This window comes from Rhipicephalus microplus, chromosome 3 (assembly GCF_043290135.1).
Source record: "Rhipicephalus microplus isolate Deutch F79 chromosome 3, USDA_Rmic, whole genome shotgun sequence".
NCBI classification, from domain to species: Eukaryota; Metazoa; Arthropoda; class Arachnida; order Ixodida; family Ixodidae; genus Rhipicephalus; species Rhipicephalus microplus.
In genome coordinates this window covers 83,719,542-83,740,305 of record NC_134702.1, presented here as the reverse complement: position 1 = coordinate 83,740,305, position 20,764 = coordinate 83,719,542, and the positions used below count along the sequence as shown (strand labels likewise).

Below are 20,764 nucleotides of genomic sequence, written 5' to 3'. Positions count from 1 at the left end.
AAGGTCATGACGCGCTCTGACGAAGAGTGTCCCCCCCCCCCCCTCCCCTCATTATATGATTCTCAGCACGCTCGCCGGTACGGGAGTCAAAGGAAAGCGCCTAGAGCGTGTGGCCAATGTCCCTCGTCACTTCGTCGACTGCGGCAGCTGACATATGACAGCTACCTCAACGGAATTCAATAAAGTCCGTCCAAGAAGCATAGACAGCTCTCGCAATATACGGCAGTCAAAGGGGACCTGTTTCGAGTGGTGCACAGGAGAAGTCGACAGGCTCGTGTGAAGGCGGGATGTGAGGCTGCTGATCAACCTTTAATGCCCAAGCTTACCCCTTTCCCCCAAGAGCGCCCAAAAGTCGTACTTTTCTTTCAATAAAGATAAGATTCAATTCAACAAAGCCATTAGACGATTACTTGGAAAAGTGTTGCTAGACGTACACCCCTATGAAGTTCTGGTATCTCTGGGGGTTGATGGAACCTTCACGTCCGCTATTTCTAATGATATTGAGCACGGTGGATACGCCTCCCACCTGAAAAACAACAATTGAAACCAATTAAGAAATTTCCACCTGCTTTCAACTGGTTCCACTCGTGAATTAGTACACAATTTGGCCATTTGGACCACTTGGTCTCGGTTTCATGCCAATTGGGTCTAATGGTGCAGCAGCACAAAACCAATCGGGCCAGTTATAGTTGTATTCCACTTCTGTAAAATGGTGCAATCAATCAGCACTTAAATCATCTGACTAGATTGTTGGTATTCCAATTGATTCCAACCATTTGAACACTCCAATGGGCCCATTTATACCTATTGGTATATTTCCAAGTAGTGCAAAATGTTTTTTTTTGTTTTTTTTTTTTTGGCAGGGATGTTCTCGATCTATCACAAGCGATATAGGCATGATCGAGCTCTTTCACTAACGGGCGGATCTATAGAGGGGTCCTAAATCTCCGGAACACCCTCGGAAAAATCCTCTGTCCGCCCCTGGGACGGGAAGCATAAAAAAAAAAAGAGCATGTATTGTCAAACACTCGTACCTCTACTGTGCAGTTATTTTTGTCGGTTATAGACATAAAAAAATGCTATACATTTTTTTAAATGCGATGTCGTGTGCGCATAAGCTCGAAAAGTTTTAAAACTTAAATAGGCGCGCGGGTAATTTATGCTTTGATGTGTCGCGTCACTACAGTGAGTGTTCTGCTTGAAAAGGTGGTTTCACGGCTGTACTGATGTTTTTGCTGTGAAACCACATTTGCAGGTGGTGCAAATTTCATAAACGTGGGTTTGTGTGATCGAGCCGACGTTTCGACAAGCGGACTTGTTGTCATCAAGGCTGCCTTGATGAAGCAAAGCCTTGACAAAGACGGATACACTTGTCGAAACATCGTATCGATCACACAAACCCGCGTTTATGGATTTTTTTTTTTATATCGCAAGCTTCCATCATCTCCTGACTTCTCAATTTGTTTTCCTTTCTCTCCGTAGAAAAAATAAGTACATTCTTCCGCTGAGGAGGCTTTATATGATAATTCAAGCGTAATCGAATGTTAAGTACCTTAATATTAGATGAATACTCGCACAATTATATCAATAGGTTTTCGTTTGCAGTTTACTATTTTATTAGTTGTGCTTTAACGCTGCAGTAACAAAACACAATCTTTATTTAAATGAAGTTGTTTGTAATTTTGAAGGCTGTTCTTTTGTGCCGTAAAGTGCCACTAAAAAAATGCCTACTGTCATTCCTGCAGACTCCCCGCGCTTTCTTTAATTACCATGGTCTTAAATTTGACTGGTGCAAATCGTTCCTGCAGACTTTGTTGCGGGCACCACGCCAGTAAAGGTTATACTTAAACATCTCTTATGGAACCTGGAATATGGTTCTTTAGACTGGAAACGTGGCTGGAAAACACTTCTTTCACCGTGAAAGCCACCTGGGAAGAATAGGAGGCCCCGCTGCGCTTGGCGGACGCGGCCAAGTGGAGGATCGCCGCTGAACGGACCGTCCACGTCGTGGAACTGCATGAACTGGCGAACGTATCGGGCAGTGGCGTCGTGCGGGGACCCTGGGACGTACGTGCCCGAATTCCTTGTACAGATAAAATTTCATCTTTCTCTCTCCACCCATTTTCATGTATTATTGTACCTGGCATGCTGCATACATTAAGTCATGATATGGAGGGCCTGCTTGCATGTTAGGTCACGCATGTGCAGTTCCGATGAGCCTCCTGAGAGTCCGTGGCAGTGTGGGCTTTGAAAGTGGTGGAGATGCCAAAGGCAATGGCGGATTCTTCTTCTGCCATGTAGTGACTTCTGCGACTTTGATTGGGCCGTTACGATTTCCTAGCCGTTAATTCAAACGGCAGCTGTGAAGACGTCCCGACGTGGTCCTACTATCTGGCTGGTGATTTCATATTATTGATAGGTATACTTAGCTCGAAGAGCGCGCCCGCCTTGATTGTGAGTTGGATGCATATCTCGGGAGAGCGCTGACTACGATGTCATTTCCATATGGAATATTAAAGCATTCTTCCACTATCACTAGAAGCAAAATGTTTATAGGCGGCTCGATCCCTTCCCGCGGAGCTGCTAATGAGTTTTGATCCTTTGATGGGCTACTCACTGCACATGAATGATTTCCTGTGAGGTATCGGGTTCTCCTAAGGCATGCAATTTACGAGTGCTTGGTTTATACTGTCTTCTTCTATGAACGTTCGAGCGGGATGAATGGGAAGGTGTATGTATATATCTGTTTCGAGTTATAGTAGCCTGTTCGTAATTATTTAGCTCTATGGCTGGGTACCGCCGTGTAGGGATGGGAAGAATGACTGATCGAAACCGGGAATGCAAGGAAGGCTTGCGCCTGTGCCGGGGAGGTGGCACAACCATACGAATTCAGACTTGTCTGGGGCAGGCATTCTGGCCCTCTTGATGACACAAAAAACTGCATTTTGTCGATGGCCTCCTGAATGTATTCGGCACCTCTAATGGCAATCTGAGCACACGGGTCTACAGCATTTTCGCCTCCATCGAACATGCAGCCGCCGCAGCCGGGGTTTGATCCTGCGGCCTGCGGGTCATGAGCAGCCAATTACCCACTAGACCACCGCGCGGCGGGCGAAGGTTCGTCGCAGCGCATGTGTGAGGCAGACTTGGCGCCCCCTCTTTATAGGTAAGTGCATACATGGGGCATATATGTTGCCCCCCCCCCCCCCTCTTAGATGGCTTGAGGGGGGAGCGCCCCCTGCCCCCTCGTGCGCACGCCTGCGTACTGCATAAGGAACTAAAGATGTATGATCGAGGTAACTGCGGGGTATATATTACTCGTTCACAAAGCTTGTGGGATGCCATGTCGAGAGAAAAACGCATCCCCAACATAAAACGCAAAAACGTTTATTAACTGGGTAGCAAGCAGCATCGGTGCAAGCATGCTGACGCTGTGTTCGAAAGTTAGATGAACGAGCACTGAGCTTGGCAGCTTGGGTTTCATAGCCGGCAGTGACGACGTAAGTACCGGCGAAACTGCGGTGGCACTATCTTTTATCAGAATAAGCGTGTTCCAGTGCCATGTCACGCCGGGATAATCAGGGGCGAGACGGAGGCTGCGCAGGACTGTGCGCAGTGGTCGCCACAGTATTATACCTAGTGCCGAGAGCTGAAATACAATTGGCTACTTACCGGCGATCTGCGGAGAACGGGCTGTAAACTAATAAAACGTGTTGCTGGGCTAGTTGGTACATCGTTACAATATACAGGAAAGTGGCGCAGCATATGGGCAAAAGAGGGCGCTCATACTACCTCCTTCCCTCCTCTTCGTCTTTGTCCCATACGTGTTGTGCCACTTTTCTTGTAACGGCTTGTAAAGTCTGATCCCTGTCTGGATTGAGGGCTGCATCCTGGCGTATGGATCATAGGCGTATCAGCCGGGGGGAGGGGGAAGGTCAAGGGGAGCGCAACCTTCCCCCTACCGAGAAAAGTTGGGGGAGGGGGGCTGAGCCCCCCACTTTCGACAGTGGTCACAGTCGGCTGCACGCTAGGAAAAAAAAAAATTAAGGCACAATTTTATTTCACCACTGTAATCGCTCAATTATAATGTTACGAGAAAAAGAAAGCATTACGAGGCAAAAGTACATTCTAGTGATAATTTTTCAACATACAAGCAGTGGCGATTTTCGTTGAATACTTCTAGCGACGCTTTCCATCCTGTGCAGTAGCACTACAGAGCAGGCTAGCGCTGAACAAGTGCCCTATTAATTACATCACTTGTTAATGTTTTTCTTCTACTGCAACTGGCCGATGCAGTTATAGATGGGAACGAACAAACTCAATTTGTGGACCGCTCAAAGCATTTGCTGTTTCGGCAAAATAATTTTCTTTCGTCGAAAAGGATTACCATCACCGCTGCTCTGTCGAAGCTGCTGTGAGCACATGAGTGCGACTAATATTTCTAAATATTTTAGTTTTGCCGTACTGGAAGTGCCAAAAAAGTTTCCACTTTAATCTCCAATAAATCTGATCAGACTTGCTTATGGCAACTTGGAGCGATGGAGGCAGCTTGCAAAGCGGCGACGAATAAAGCAGTGGACTTGAGTTTAGTGGGAAGCTAAAATAAGTACATAGCAGTGTTCAAAATAGCTTTGGTTCCTCAAGGAGTGCTTTACATTTAAGAACTGAATTATTTGTGAGCTGTTTTATTAATTTAAATATGTTTATGTTTAAATAATTTATGTTTTATTATTTATTAAATGATAAAATATTTACTATTGAGGAGGCCGCCATCAACATTATTGTATTCATGCTGAAAGTTGTGAGGTAAAGCACAAAAATCGTCGCGTGCAATCTTATTACATGCATGATATATGACAAACATATACGTGGTGTTCCAGGTCCCAGGACATGATGCTTAAAACTGACTGCCCTTTTTTTACGCTATTGCATTAGTGCTGTGTGTATGAAAAATGACATGAAAGTGCGAACGCGTCGAGGAAGTTGTCTCTCTCTCTTGATATAAATATGTACCGCCCTTCCTCCTCTTGCAAATGAGTTATTACGCCTCTGCGTATGATGGCAAGTTACACCTGTAGTTCGTTTAGCTAATGGGATAATTAATCGATATGCGGGGTTTAACGTCCCGAATCCACCATATGATTATGAGAGACGCCGTAGTGGAGGACTCCGTAAATTTCGACCACCTGTGGTTCTTTAACATGTACCCAAATCTGAGCACACGTATGGGACTACAGGATTTTCGCCTCCATTGAAAATGCAGCCGCCGCAGCCGGGATTGGATCCCGCGACCGAGTACTTCAAGACCACCGCGGCGGGCTGCGAGATTACAAAGGCGAGCGGATAGAGCCACCCACAATGCACCGCGCGGCTAGGTAATGGGGTAATGCGCTGGTAATATAGAGGCGGCCTTTTTGATACCCTTCGTAGTTGAGAGGTATTCACCGCCATGTTCACCTGTACGGGTTGTACAGAGGTATTTGGTACGCCGCATGGCTGGCGAGTCAGTCCATCTATATTCGTGCCCGAATCTTCAAATGGAGTGTGCTGAGGAACCGAAAAGTTGTTGTTGTTGTTGTTGTTCTCCTATTGTTAGTGGCGCATACCCACTGTGGGGGATTGGCCAAGAATCGAGTGGCTTTAAAATTTACTGTTCAGATTTAGAATGATGGAGGTATAACAGAAAGATTACCGATAGCCTATAGGCAAGTGTGGTGCTTAATGTAATGCATATAAATATTTAGATAAACAAATTTATTCTTAGAATAGAGCAATAATCTGATTTTATAAGTATATAATTATGTGGACATGTTAAGATAATGAAGCTGGTTAATTAGTCAACCTATTAGTTTCATCAATATAGTCCCGGACGGCCGCGCATACTGTGCCATTACAGAAACCAGAAATGGAAGCTCCAAAAGACAAAATGACAGGCAGGGATAAGTCCATACCAATGCCACGCAAAGGTATTTCTAATAGGGTTTTTCGTATTGTGTTAAACCGCCTGCAGGTCAAAAAGAAATGTTCTATTGTTTACAGTTCATCACAGAATGCGCACAGTGGCGAAGGTGCCTGAACAGACCTGTGTTTATAGAAATTTAGATTTGGTACCCGGCAACGCAGCCTTGTGATAGCTACTTCTTGTTTTCGAGTGCGGCAAAAGTCTCTTCGCCAGGGATATAATAAATGGCGATATTCTGTAGAGTTTGTTAGTGCTGAACCTTTAAAGACTTGCATAAGCGTACGTCTGCGGAATCGAGCAGCAGTCACATAAGCGGATGATGGACAGAGTGGTAGAATTGGTTCGCTGATTGACGACTTAGCTAAGGAATCGGCTATTTCATTTAGAACCAAACCTTTATGTCCAGGCACCCAAACTAATCGCACTTTTCTCAAATGCACAGGTACTAGAGCACGGAACGCCCTTGTTACGTGATTATCAGCACCAACAGAAAGTGCTGCACAGAGATAGGGAATCTGTTATTGTGACAGCTGGTGTAATTGCTGTATCTAACTTGCGTAAGGCGAGTACTACTGCCAGAAACTCAGCCACAAAAACGGGAATGAAATCGGGTAGTTGAAGGGAATAAATCCAATTTAAAAAAAAAACCGAAAAGTTGACCGAAAAGTTAACCGCTGCTGGAGGCGTTCGAAATTCGCGCGCTATTGATACCATCATCTGAGCAACTCAAAAGTAGCAGTTAATCTTAAAATTACTTTTTTGCTTATAAACATTCAGCAAACTGTGAGAAACTGTTGGGTCATGGAAAGAAAGACGTGAAAAATTTGTTCAGTTCACACACGGAGGAAGCTTTTCCTTCCTCCGTGAGTTCACAAATAGTCTCGCAGTGACGCATGTGCAGCGACTGCAGAGCCTCCTAGACAAACACACGACGACGCTAGCAGACAGGCAGCTAGCTGCACGTGTTTTTGTTGCGGTGTGTGCAAAACGACCGCAAAATGAACGGAAATGACTCTGAAGCTGTCGGGAACAGCACTGGGAAGCAGAAAAAAAGCCGCTTCCTCGACGCTTTCTACAGGCTAGCCGATACAACGTTAGAATGTCGTGTTAGCGGAGCTGAAACAGTCATCAAGGAGTTAGTGAAGTCATCGGAAGAGGTATACCACTTATATTAAAGAAGTGTTACGGATCCGACTATTTGGTTTAGTGACTAGAGAAAAAAAGGCATCTTTATTCGGCGCTCAAGATGTAAACATTACTGCTGGCGGCCATAAGATCGCTTTTAAAGAGTTGACCGTCGGGCGAGTTGGGGTTTTGAGTTGGTAGTGTGTGCCTGTTCCTTCTCGTGTGTCCTGTTTAGTTGCGCTCTCACCATGGTTTCTATATCATAACATCGCTCTTGTGGAAACTCGATGCTTTCAATTTGACCAGCCTGACGGGCGCTCGTAAACATCTGCGCTTTATCTTCCTTTCAGTCCGACTCTTCCGATAAACTGCAGTACACGATCGAGCGACTCATCAAGGGCCTTCCGTCGACTCGCAAATGTGCCCGCGTTGGATTTGCCGTGACACTCGTGGAGGTAAGATATATGACGTTTCCTTTACAAGTGACAGCGCAACATGAAGTTCCGGTTTTCAGCTCACCCTGTCAACTATCGACGACATGCGCGTAACTAGGACTCCTACTACACCGCCTGTGTACTACCTAGGTAATAACCCGTTAGAAAATGTACCTTCTTACAAATACCTTGGAGTACTCATCACCTAACCTGGAACGTTCATATCACCTATGTAATTAACAACGCCAACTGCATGCTTGGGTACCTACGACATAACTTTTCAAAAGTACCCTCCACACTAAAATTACTCCTATACAAAACATTAATTCGCACAAAACTAGAATACGCAGCAGCAATATGGGATCCCTTTCATGTCGATTTAATACAGTCACTAGAAATGATTCAGAACAACTCGGCTCGTTTCATTACATGTAGCTACAATCGCACCGCAAGCATATCATCCATGAAAGCAGGCCTTAGTCTACCATCTCTTGCATCACGGCGTAAACTTTCCCGCTTATGTCTTTTAAACAAGCTCTACCACCATGCCTACTTGCATCACGAATTCATACTTGGTCCTCATCACATTTCACAACCTCTGGATCACGCCTTCAAAGTCGGCATGCCTTTGTGTAGAACTAACTTCTTTTCGCAATCCTTCATGCCATGTACATCAAACGAATGGAATGGCCTTCCAAACCCGACAGCAACCATTCGAGATTTCAACGTTTTCAAGAACGCAATAGCTAACATTGTATGACCAGAAACATGCTAACTATATAACTATTGTTCTCTTTTTTTTTCTTTCTTGCTTTGTGTTGTAGTTTTACTGTTCTCCCAACCCACTCCCCTCTGTAATGTTTATTGACTTTGAAGGTAAATAAATAAATATGTTACTCTCACGGCACATCTGGCTTCGTGCTAGGCCAACGTTGGTGTTAGGCAGTGCTTCTTAAGTAATAAAAACGAAAACAAAGCACCCATTGTTTTTGTATTCAATGTGTTTCCAATTATCTGTTCATCTTTTTGTAATGCCTAGGTTCTCAGAGCTTTCCCCGGTGCCACTGCGGAGGAAGTTCAAGCTTGCATCCTTAAATACCTGCCTGAAGACACGAAGGAGGTACGACTTCTTAATTATTCAGAGATGTGTGTCTCTACAAACGCTTGCCACCAGTTATTGTTTTTGTGCAGCAATGTAATGCTTGATTACCACTTGTGCAGAAATAATTACAACATAACATGCAATGCTAAAGCTGCATGTTTTGACTTTACCTCTTTTTAAGATGAGAAATAAGGAGGGCCCCCATCTCTTTAATATGTGGCTACGAGCATAACAAAGCTCATAAACACTCAAAACACTTGATAGTTGTATATGCTGTCACAATGTCAAAAACACTGGACGAAAAAGCTGATTGGGAGGAGCAGTACAAGGTTCATAATTTGATGCGGCACACTAGAGGTTGGTTTGTCCTCTTTAGGCCATCCTTAAATGCAGATGTATGTTCGTGTATTTATCTTCATTGTATTGTAGATGTTCGCATTTTCACAAAAACTCGATCCGATTTCCAAAGACAAAATGTGTTTGAAGTATGGTCATCGTGAGTGCTTAGGACAATGTACTTTGTTTTCAACGCCTAAACATAATGGGCAAGTGTTCATGCACGCGATTTTTCTAGGACAAGAACCATGTTATTCTGGCACGGGGACTCACACTTGCTGCCCTCGTTCGTTCGGGGAAAGCAGTTGAAGCAGCAGGTAGTGTCGCAAAGGAAGTGCTGGAGCTGGGCACGCGCCACGGTCACCTACAGCTCATGGCGTGCGACATCTTCAAGGAACTTCTCAACCAGGTAACTTTTACATTCCCTATTTCTGCTCCTTCAAACTGTCATTGCTGTTTTGCAAGCCATGCCGTTTTAATGTACAAATGGAAGATAGTTTTGCATATACTCAACTGTAAATGTTAGGCTGTCATATTATACTAGGCTCATGTATGACAAGACAACCCAGCAAATCTCTCTTCTTCTGAAAGGGATACTAAAGAAAAAAAAAACAACAAAAAAACACCCGAGCTAACGGAGGAGTTTTGACTCCCTCCCACGCCTAGCCGTGCGTGGCTTTGCCGTGTCCGGGGAAAAGGGGATCCTGGGGGTTGAGCTGACGCTGGGAGATTGGACCTTTAAGGCCCCCCGGCAGAGGCAACACACCTCTTTGGCCCTGGCTTCACGTAGACGGCACCCCTGGGCTGACCCACCCAGGGGAAATCGGCAGTCGCCTTTTCCTATCTCTCTCTCCCTACATCTTCGTCTTTCTTACTTTTTTTAGCTTTCCTGTCTACTTCTTGCTTCTGTTCACTTCCAATTTCCCTGGCGGCAAGGGTTAACCCTGTGCAAATAGCCTACCTTGGTCTAGGTGCATTGGGTTATGGCAGTGTTGTACGGCTGACGTCTGCAAGCTTTCAGCACCTGCAAACTTGCAGCGTCCCCTTGTTGGGCTCCGTGGTGGGTGGCCGCCAACGCTGCTGAACAAAAATAAGAGCGGCATGCATGGAGCATTCCCTCAACTGTCTGATCGTACCGGCCTAAAGCGGGTACGCACCGACGACATAAATTTCTTCAACCAGCCAATAGAAACTTTTCCCCACTTCCACGTCATTCACTGTGAAAAAACCGGAAAGCAAGCCAGGACCATATCTCCTTTCGTAGTTGCCAGGTGTCTTACTGAAACTCTCGGGGCTGGATACAAAGTAACCAAAATGGCTAGCGGAGACCTTCTTCTCGAAATTCGGGACAAAGCACAATTTGTAAAGCTAGACAGCCTCTCAACGTTTGGTGACGTACCGATCACCGTAACACCACACAGATCCACGAACATCACTCGCGGAGTGGTATCTGATGCAGACTTACTTGAACTCACCGAAACTGAACTTTTGGAAGGGTGGAAGAGCCAAAATGTCAATAATGTACAGAGAATTATCATCAGAAGAGATAATAAGGAAATACCAACGAAACACTTGATACTCACATTTGCATCCAGTAAACTACCAGAGTCCATTCAAACAGGGTACACAAAAACATCTATCATGCCGTATATACCAAACCCTTGTCGTTGCTTCCAATGCCAGAGGTATGGCCAAGGCTCTAAAACCTGTCGTGGTCTCCAGACTTGTGCACAATGTGGAGTCCTAGGCCACGTGTCTAAGAACTGCAAACAACCGCCACACTGTGTAAACTGCGAAGGAAACCATGCCGCATATTCACGCTCCTGCACATACTGGAAAAAAGAAAAAGAAATAGTTACATTGAAGGTGAAGGAGAACATTACGTTTAAGGAAGCACAGCGAAGAGTCGCTCCATTCTATGGACCTACATACGCTGATGCGGCGCGTCAGGGGGCACCGCCGCACCAGCCCTCGCCGCCCCTTCGGCCCGCGCATACCGAGCCGGCAGTTGTGGCACCTGCCCCCAAGGCGGCTGTAGCCCAGGCTACACCGCCTACTCCCAAACAGAGACCGGAGACTCCAGAGTCTTCGGGTCTCAAGGCCTCCCCTCACCAGGCGAGGCCCAAAATCCGAACTAACAGCCGCCACGTGCGGGCATCCAGTGCCTCCGAGGAGGTAATGGATACGTCGGCACCCTTGGTGCCGAAAGAGCGGCGTGGCTCCTTGGAGCGCGCCAAGAAAACAAAAAAGCAAATAATAGGGCCTGGTGACGGCCCTGTTAAGTGAACTCAAACTCCTTGTCTAAACAGCCACTCGCTTTTCGTACACACAGCATTATTTTACATTCACCATGAACACTCAAATTATACAATGGAACGTCAGGGGCCTTCTCAGAAACCTTGACGACACCCAAGAACTCTTACACGAACACTCACCAAAAGTGCTGTGTGTACAAGAAACACACCTTAATTCAAAACACACAAATTTTCTTCGTAAATACGTTATTTTTCCAAAGGACCGTGATGATGCCATGACATCATCCGGAGGTGTTGCCATCATAGTGAATCAAGGAATTGCATGCACACACTTACAACTCCAAACATCCCTTGAGGCAGTGGCTGTTCGAGCGGTTCTTTTTGTTAAACTGATCACAATCTGCACTATTTACATTCCTCCTAGCTATCAGCTGCAAAAACGTGATTTACACTCTTTAATTGATGAACTTCCGGAACCTTATGTTCTCCTTGGAGACTTTAATGCGCATAGCAGGCTATGGGGTGACTCTCGGTATGACGCGCGAGGTCAACTGATCGAACAGTTCCTTCTCTCGTCGAGCGCGTGTCTCCTAAATCGAAAAGAACCAACCTACTATAATCTCGCCAATAACACCTACTTTTCCATAGACCTAAGCATAGTATCTCCATCCCTTGTGTCTCTACTCCAGTGGAAAGTCGTCACTAATCTGTACAAAAGTGACCACTTCCCCGTAGTTTTGAGCACAAATACAGTAACTGGAGAGCAGCGATGGCGTAGTGGTTAGAGCATCCGCCTCGCATGCAAGAGGTCCGTGGTGCAAATCCCGGTACCGCGCAGTTCCCAACCGGATTTAAAAAAAAAAAAAAAAATCCGCGTGTTGATGGAACTGCATTAGGAGGCCTGGGGTGCGGCCTCACCGGCAGACACCGCCGAGGACGCACTCCCTCACCAGAGAAGGATTGGCCACCCTGGTGCAGTATCTGGCCACTACCTCCCACATGCTTACGTCAAATAACTCACGGCCCTCAGTCCCCAGCAGCTGCGAAGCAACTGACCACGGCGGCGGTCAGATCTGCAACGCAGCAGAGGGTGCTAAGAATCTCTGGATCCGGACAGGCCGCCATTGGAACCTGAACTTGGCAACGTTTAACGCTAGAACCTTATCTAGTGAGGGAAGTTTAGCTGTACTATTCGAGGAGCTAGAGGGTGTTAAATGGGATATAATAGGGCTCAGTGAGGTTAGGAGGACAGATGAGGCCTATACGGTGCTACAGAATGGGCACGTCCTTTGCTACAGGGGCTTGGCAGACAGAAGAGAACTGGGAGTGGGGTTCCTAATTCACAGAAACATAGCTGGCAACATAGAGGAATAATATAGCATTAATGAAAGGGTGGCAGGTATCGTAATTAAACTGAATAAAAGATACAAAATGAAGGTAGTACAGGCTTACGCGCCTACATCCAGCCATGATGACGCTTCAGTTGAAAGCTTCTATGAAGACGTGGAATCGGCAATGAGTAAGGTAAAAACACAGTATACTATGGTGATGGGCGACTTTAATGCAAAGGTAGGGAAGAAGCAGGCTGGAGACCAGGCAGTAGGAGATTATGGCATCGGTACTAGAAACGCCAGAGGAGAGCTACTAGTAGAATTCGCAGAACGCAATAATTTACGGATTTTGAATACCATCTACCGAAAACGAGAAAACCGCAAGTGGACATGGAGGAGCCCTAATGGCGAAAATAAGAACGAAATAGACTTTATAATGAGTGCACACCCTGGAATCGTTAAGGATGTGGAAGTGATTGGCAAGGTACGATGCAGTGACCATAGAATGGTACGGTCTCGAATTCGCCTAGACTTGAAGAAGGAACGACAGAAACTGATACGCAAGAAGCCAATCAATCAGCTAGCACTGAGAGGGAAAGTACAGGAATTCAGAGTGTCGCTGCAGAACAGGTATTCGGCTCTTAGTGAGGAAACCAACCTTAGCGTAGATACAATGAATGATAATCTGACGAGTATCATTACGGAGTGTGCAGTGGAAGTTGGAGGCCGGGTAGTTAGACAGGACACTGGCAAGCTTTCCCAAGAAACGAAGAACCTAATTAAGAGGCGTCAAATCATGAAAGTGTCAAGTACAACAAACAAAATAGAACTGGCAGAGCTTTCGAAGTTGATTAATAGACGTAAGGTATGCGATGTAAGAAGGTATAACATGAAGAGAATCGAACACGCTCTGAAAAACGGAGGAAGTGTCAAAGCATTAAAGAGGAAACTTGGGATAGGCAAAAGTCGGATGTATGCACTAAGGGACAAAGAAGGCAAAATAACTACCAATATGGATAAGATAGTTAAAATACCGGAGGAGTTTTACAGAGATCTGTACAGTAGCCGAGACAACCACGACCTTAATACTATAAGAACTAGCAGTAACCCAGATTACACCCCACCAGTAATGATAGAAGAAATCAGAAAAGCTTTGGAGAGCATGCAAAGGGGCAAAGCTGCTGGTGAGGATCAGGTAACATCAGATTTGCTGAAAGATGGAGGACAGATTGTGTTAGAAAAACTAGCCACCCTGTTTACGAGGTGTCTCCTGACGGGAAGAGTACCAGAGTCTTGGAAGAACGCTAACATCATCTTAATACATAAGAAAGGAGATGACAAGGACTTGAAGAATTACAGGCCGATCAGCTTGCTCTCTGTAGTATACAAGCTATTTACAAAGGTAATTGCTAACAGAGTAAAGAAAACATTAGAATTCAATCAACCAAAGGAACAAGCAGGATTTCAAACAGGCTACTCAACAATTGACCACATTCATACTATCAATCAGGTAATAGAGAAATGCTCAGAGTATAACCAACCACTATACATAGCCTTCATAGATTACGAGAAGGCGTTTGATTCAGTAGAAATATCAGCCGTCATGCAAACACTGCGGAATCAGGGCATAGATGAAGTATATATAAACATTCTGGAAGAAATCTACAGGGGATCAACTGCTACCATAGTGCTTCATAAAGAAAGCAACAGAATACCAATCAAGAAGGGTGTAAGGCAGGGGGACACAATTTCCCCAATGCTATTTACCGCGTGCTTACACGAGGTTTTCAGAAGCCTAGAATGGGAGCAGTTAGGGATAAGAGTCAATGGAGAATACCTTAGTAACCTGCGCTTCGCCGATGACATTGCATTGCTGAGTAACTCGGGGGACGAATTGCAACTCATGATTACGGAGTTAGACAAGAAGAGCAGAAAGGTGGGTCTTAAAAATTAATCTGCAGAAAACGAAAGTAATGTACAACAACCTCGGCAAGGAGCTGCGCTTCGAGATAGGTAATAGTGCACTTGAAGTTGTAAAAGACTATGTCTACTTAGGGCAGGTAATAACCGCAGAGCCGAACCACGAGATTGAAGTAACTAGAAGAATAAGAATGGGGTGGAGCACATTCGGCAAGCACTCTCAAATTATGACAGGTAGATTGCCACTATCCCTCAAGAGGAAGGTATATAACAGCTGTATCTTGCCGGTACTTAGCTACGGAGCAGAAACCTGGAGACTTACAAAGAGGGTTCAGCTTAAATTGAGGACGACGCAGCGAGCAATGGAAAGAAAAATGGTAGGTGTAACCTTAAGAGACAAGAAGAGAGCAGAGTGGATTAGGGAACAAACGGGGGTTAAGGATATCATAGCTGAAATCAAGATGAAGAAATGGACATGGGCAGGGCATGTAGCGCGTAGACAGGATAACCGCTGGTCATTAAGGGTAACTGACTGGATTCCCAGAGAAGGGAAGCGGGTTAGGGGGAGACAGAAGGTTAGGTGGGCAGATGAGATTAAGAAGTTTGCGGGTATAAATTGGCAGCAGCAAGCACAGGACCGGGTTAACTGGCGGAACATGGGAGAGGCCTTTGTCCTGCAGTGGACGTAGTCAGGCTGATGATGATGATGATGATGATTACAGTAACTGAGTGTCCACCACGGGTTCCCAAGTGGCTCATAAACAGAGCCGACGGGGAACAGTTTTATACCATCGCTCGTCTAGGTTGGAATGACATATGTACTTTTAACAATGATGTTGCTGTCAACTTCTTCACAACGTTTTTGATTGATGCTGCAACAAAATGCATCCCACAAACAAATGGACACCCTGGAAAACGGCGTGTGCCATGGTGGAACTCTGAATGCCGAAACACGCGCAAACAGCAAAACAGAGCTTGGAGGCTGCTTCGGAACTCACCGACAGCCGAAAATCTTGACACCTTCAAGAAAATAAAGTCTCAAGCTAGGAGAACGCGTCGGCAGGCCAGAAGAGAAAGCTGGCAGAAGTTTTTGTCAGGGATCAATTCATACACACAAGAGGCCACAGTCTGGAACATGGTCGGTAGGATAGCAGGGAAACAAGTACACACACTTCCACTCGTAAACACTCAAGGTGATACATTGGAAGATCAGGCAAATTTCCTTGGGGCACGTTTTGAACGGGTATCCAGCTCGTCCCACTATACTGACACATTCCAAAAATACAGAACAAGAATAGAAAGGCAGAAACTCGAACACAAATCCACTAGATACGAGGCATATAACCAAGCTTTCAGTCTAGCAGAGCTCCGAACATCCCTAAACTCCTGCAGTACTTCTGCCCCAGGTTCTGACCGTGTGGTGTATGAAATGTTGAAAAACCTACCAGCCGAAACACGAAAAACCCTACTTTGTTTGTACAATGCTATCTGGTTTTCTGGCACTATCCCTATCTCCTGGAAAGAGGCTATTATAATTCCCATTTTGAAAGAGGGCAAGGACCCTTCTTTAGCTTCAAGTTATAGGCCTATTGCACTTACAAGCTGCTTGTGCAAAGTATTCAAAAAAATGATAAACTGCCGACTTGTACATATCCTTGAAACAAACAATTTGCTCAACCCATTTCAGTGCGGGTTTTGAGAAAGTAGATCCACCACAGACCACCTTGTTCGTATCGAGGCACAGATCAGAGACGCCTTCATCCATAAACAATATTTTCTCTCTGTGTTCCTCGATATCGAAAAGGCGTATGATACAACATGGCGTTTCGGAATTCTAAGAGACCTGTCCCACCTTGGTGTGCGTGGAAGAATGTTTTATATAATCGAAAGTTACCTGTCAAACCGGACATTCCGTGTCCGTCTGGGCAGTGTGCTCTCCCAAACATTTGTCCAGGAAACAGGCGTGCCACAAGGTGGCGTGCTTAGTTGCACACTTTTTATTACCAAAATGAATTCTTTGCACTTGTCCATTCCCCACAATATGTTCTATTGTACATATGTCGACGACGTTCAGCTTGGCTTCAAGTCATGCAACTTGGTCATGTGTGAGCGGCAGGTTCAACTGGGTTTAAATAAGGTCTCCAAATGGGCAGATGAAAACGGATTTCGACTTAACCCACAAAAAAGCACGTGTGTCTTGTTCTCTCGAAAGAGAGGCATGCACTCGGAACCTGACATTCGACTGAACGGGCAACGTCTGTCCGTCAAAGCCGAGCATAAATTCTTAGGCTTAATCTTGGACAACATGTTGACCTTCGTACCGTACATCAAGTATTTAAAAACAAAATGTTTAAAAGCCATGAATGTTATAAAAGTGTTGTCACGTACTACGTGGGGTAGTGATAGGCAATGCCTCATGAACCTCTATAGAAGCCTCATTCGCACCCGGTTAGATTATGGGGCCATTGTCTATCAGTCTGCTACTCAAAGTGCCTTGAAGATGCTGGACCACGTGCACCATTTGGGCATCCGTCTTTCTACGGGTGCTTTTCGCACCAGCCCCGTAGAAAGCCTTTATGTTGAGTCAAATGAGTGGTCGCTTCATCTGCAGAGAACTTACATGTCCTTTGTTTATTTCCTTAAGGTGAAAGCAGACAAGAAGCACCCCTCATACTCTACAATTAATGATCTGTCGAGCTCAACTCTGTTTAAAAACAGGCCTTCGATGAGGCAGCCCTTCTCAGTTCGCCTGAAGTGTCTAGCTGAAGAAACTGCAGTGTCACTTGAACACAGTTTAATGGCTCCTGTAGCATACCCGCCAACGTGGCAGTGGCAGACTATAGACTGCGATGTGTCTTTCCTAGAAGTTACAAAACGTGCATCTATTGCCCATATCCGAACATACTTTTTGGAACTTCAACACAAATACACACGTCCTGAGTTCTTCACAGATGCCTCCAAGACTAACTCCTCTGTGTCCTACGCTGCTGTCCGCCCATCCTTTTCGGATGCTGGCCCTCTACATTCACGCACAAGTATCTTCACAGCGGAAGCTTTCGCAATACTTGTGGCAGCTAAACATATCAAACAATTACAAATACAAAAAGTAATTTATACAGACTCCCTCAGTGTGGTAACGGCCCTGCACAGTCTTAAAAAACAAAAAAACCCGGTTCTTGTCTCACTTTACTCCATTTTGTGCACACTCTACACACTCAAACAACATGTTGTAGTGTGCTGGGTGCCAGGGCACCGTGAGATCGAAGGCAACGTGAGGGCGGATAAGCTCGCTGCATCCGCCCATGAGAGCACCGCCATCACATCCATATCAATCCCGGCTCTTGATCTTAAGCCGTCTCTCAAACGAAACCTCAGGGACTACTGGCAGAGCAAGTGGGATACACACACACAAAACAAACTACACGTTATCAAGCCACACCTTGGCCATTGGCCACCAGTATCAAAATCACGTCTAACAGAGGTAACACTAACAAGACTCAGGATAGGACACACATGCACGACACACACACATCTTTTGTCCGGTGGTGATCCACCATTGTGTGATAAATGTGGTGAGGCATTAACAGTTCTTCACGTTTTAATTCAATGTAAACATTTAGACACTCTAAGAAGACAACACTTTTCACTATCCTACCGACAACATATACCTCTACTCCCTGCAATGTTCGTTGGCAGGGAATCGCTTTTTAGTAATAAATCATTGCTAGCGTTTTTAAAAGAAATTCATAATTTTCATATCATATACCCGGGCATTCCGTAGCACAACCTCTCCAGAGAGGTTTTTGCTGCGGTGGCTACACTGGAAAGCACTTGCCTCACGGCCCTTGGACGCAAGGGTATGAACGTGTGAGGTACTTGTGCTAATGCCATACATGTCCACCATCGTTTTTCATTATCACCAACTTTTGTCACCTATTCACACCACACACACCTTTCACGGCATGGTCATGATTTTATCACTTGTATGTTTTTACCCGCCTTGCTGCGAGGAATTTTATGGCCCTTATACAGCCGCTAATCACAATCATTGTCCACACTCCTTGTCCCATGAACTGGCGCTCTTTGGCCATCAAATGGCCCTTGCGGCAAAAAACACCATATATCATCATCATCATCATAAAGACAAAAAACAGATCTTTCCCATGGTAACAAAGTTAGATATTCTCAGGAGCAAAAGCTCCGCCACTGTTGCAGTGAGTCTGCTGGTGCTTACGTAATGTTTCTGAAAACATCACAGAAGCATGCCGAAGAAACATGATAGGCTATGTGATCCATTGTCAAGACCGGGTACATTATTACGAGGTCAATTCAATCTTGTCTAGGACGTAGATGGCTCCACCAAAAGAGGGTGCTGGGCGTTCTTTGGGATGCTTTATGTTTAGGCAACAACTAATTTTATTCTTAATTAGTGAGTTACTTACTTTCAAGGTATACCAAGCACACTGGAAGAAGATGGTTGGCATGAAATTAAAGATGAAATTTCGTTGTTCATTTTGTCTTCTACAAATGATTTTATAGTGGTGAGTATTGATGATAATAGTCTTCAAACAATAATTTATAAGTTTGAGTTGCTTTAAAATTTCACTCTAAAGTTCCTTTAGTTAACCCAAGTTCAGCATTTTGTAGCTGAATACTTTAATCGTATTTTGAATGAGCCAGGTGCTTATTTATTTGCACTCTATTTGTAACAGAAGATGACATCGATGGCACTGAAAAAGTTTTGCTTGGTAAAATGTAATTGGCAACTGCGCAAGTCACTAATTTTCTCTGTGGTGGTGTTGCCTTCTTTCTGTTTACTTATTCGCATGTCTCAAAAAGGCAGAATTGTTGCATATGTCATAGCTTGTTCATAATTGATGTAATCTTTGAATTGGAAAATAGACAGCATGGTGCAGTCTTTGCGCTTTCTCTTTGATTTCCTGGTATCCCTTGATTCAGTTTGGTGCCATGGTTTTGTAAGTGAGGCATGGGGTAACAAACGCAAAAGAAAAAAAAAGGTGAAGAATCAGGTGTTATAATAATTGTTGGGATTTAACGCCCCAAAGCCATGATGTGATAATGAGGGATGCCGTAATGGAGGACTTCGGAAATTTCAACCACCTGGGGTTCTTTAATGTACACCCAAATATAAGCAAACGGGCTTCAAGCATTTTCGCTTCCATCGAAAATGCGGTCGGTACGGCTGGAATTCAATGCCACGATCGCTGAGTAAGCAGTCCAGTACCACAAACACTAGACCATTGTGATTGGTTGTCAAAAATCACCTGAATGCTGTTTATAATTATTCTTGAAAAATGGCATTCCATGCTGTTCTTTGTTAGTACAACCTTCTTTTTCCATCCTTAATATTATGATTTTACCATGTTGAAGTTTTGAATAATTTCAGACTACACTCAAACCTCATTCTAACAAAGCTGCATCTTACGCAACAATAAGTATGTTATATCCTAAAATTCGTTATGAAGGTACATTCTCAACACTATATGTATTTTAAAACTATTCTTCATTTACTTTGTTATAACCGATATTAAGTTATATCGAGGTTCGTTATATTGAGTTTTGAGGGTATAATTAAAATTTCTTACATTAGAGGTGTATGCATTTTTGTCTTTGTTCAACTTCTCATTGAACCTTGTTGTACAGACTTTTCACACGCGGTTACTGCTGGCATGTCAGATGATGAAGCCCGTGCAGGTGTATATGCACTGTGAAGCAAAGGTCTGATAATAGTTGTTTTTCGACTTTACTGTAATCATTAAGCTTTTTCGCTGGCGCAGTGGACTTGATGAGGCCACACTGCACAGGCAAGAAGGCACCTAGCTAACATGTCGCCTGAACCCCCACCCCCTTTGTTGTTGTTTGTCATTGTTTTTCTGTCACTGATGTGACAGAAGAACAATGAGGAGCCCTAAAAGAAAATGAGCAAAAAAAAAGTTTATAGTTGGGGCTCACCCCCAATGAATGATCTCTCATCTCTCGTGCTTGGTCATGTAGTGAGAGCCCGACATGAGATACTGCAGTGATAAATTTTCGTGTTTCTGTTTTCTTTACAATTTTCATTTGAACATTTCAAGAAAGTCTCCCAGCCTTAGCAACAATTTGTGTTTGCCTGTCTATTGCAGCAGTCTCATTCTCTCACTGAACTGTGCTGTCTTTGTCTCCTTGATTTGTCTTCTTGATTAACACATGACGTGTGCCTTCTGCTTTATCATCTCCAAGGCACTAAAGACGTGTAGTTTTACTGAAACGACTAGGGAAGCTCCACTGCATTTTAATGT

General features: G+C 44.6%; 1 protein-coding gene across 1 annotated transcript in view; it reads left to right on the top strand.

Annotated features, from left to right (window-relative positions):
• Nucleotides 1-6,874: 6,874 nt before the first annotated feature.
• LOC119172932 (myb-binding protein 1A-like) overlaps nt 6,875-20,764 on the top strand; it is a 47,245-nt gene continuing 33,355 nt past the window's right edge. Inside the window, exons 1-4 of the mRNA XM_075889897.1 lie at nt 6,875-7,119; nt 7,438-7,542; nt 8,561-8,641; nt 9,198-9,368. Of these exons, the coding sequence (XP_075746012.1) occupies nt 6,961-7,119; nt 7,438-7,542; nt 8,561-8,641; nt 9,198-9,368 (516 nt within the window). The 5' untranslated portion in view covers nt 6,875-6,960. The remainder of the gene's footprint in view (nt 7,120-7,437; nt 7,543-8,560; nt 8,642-9,197; nt 9,369-20,764) is intronic.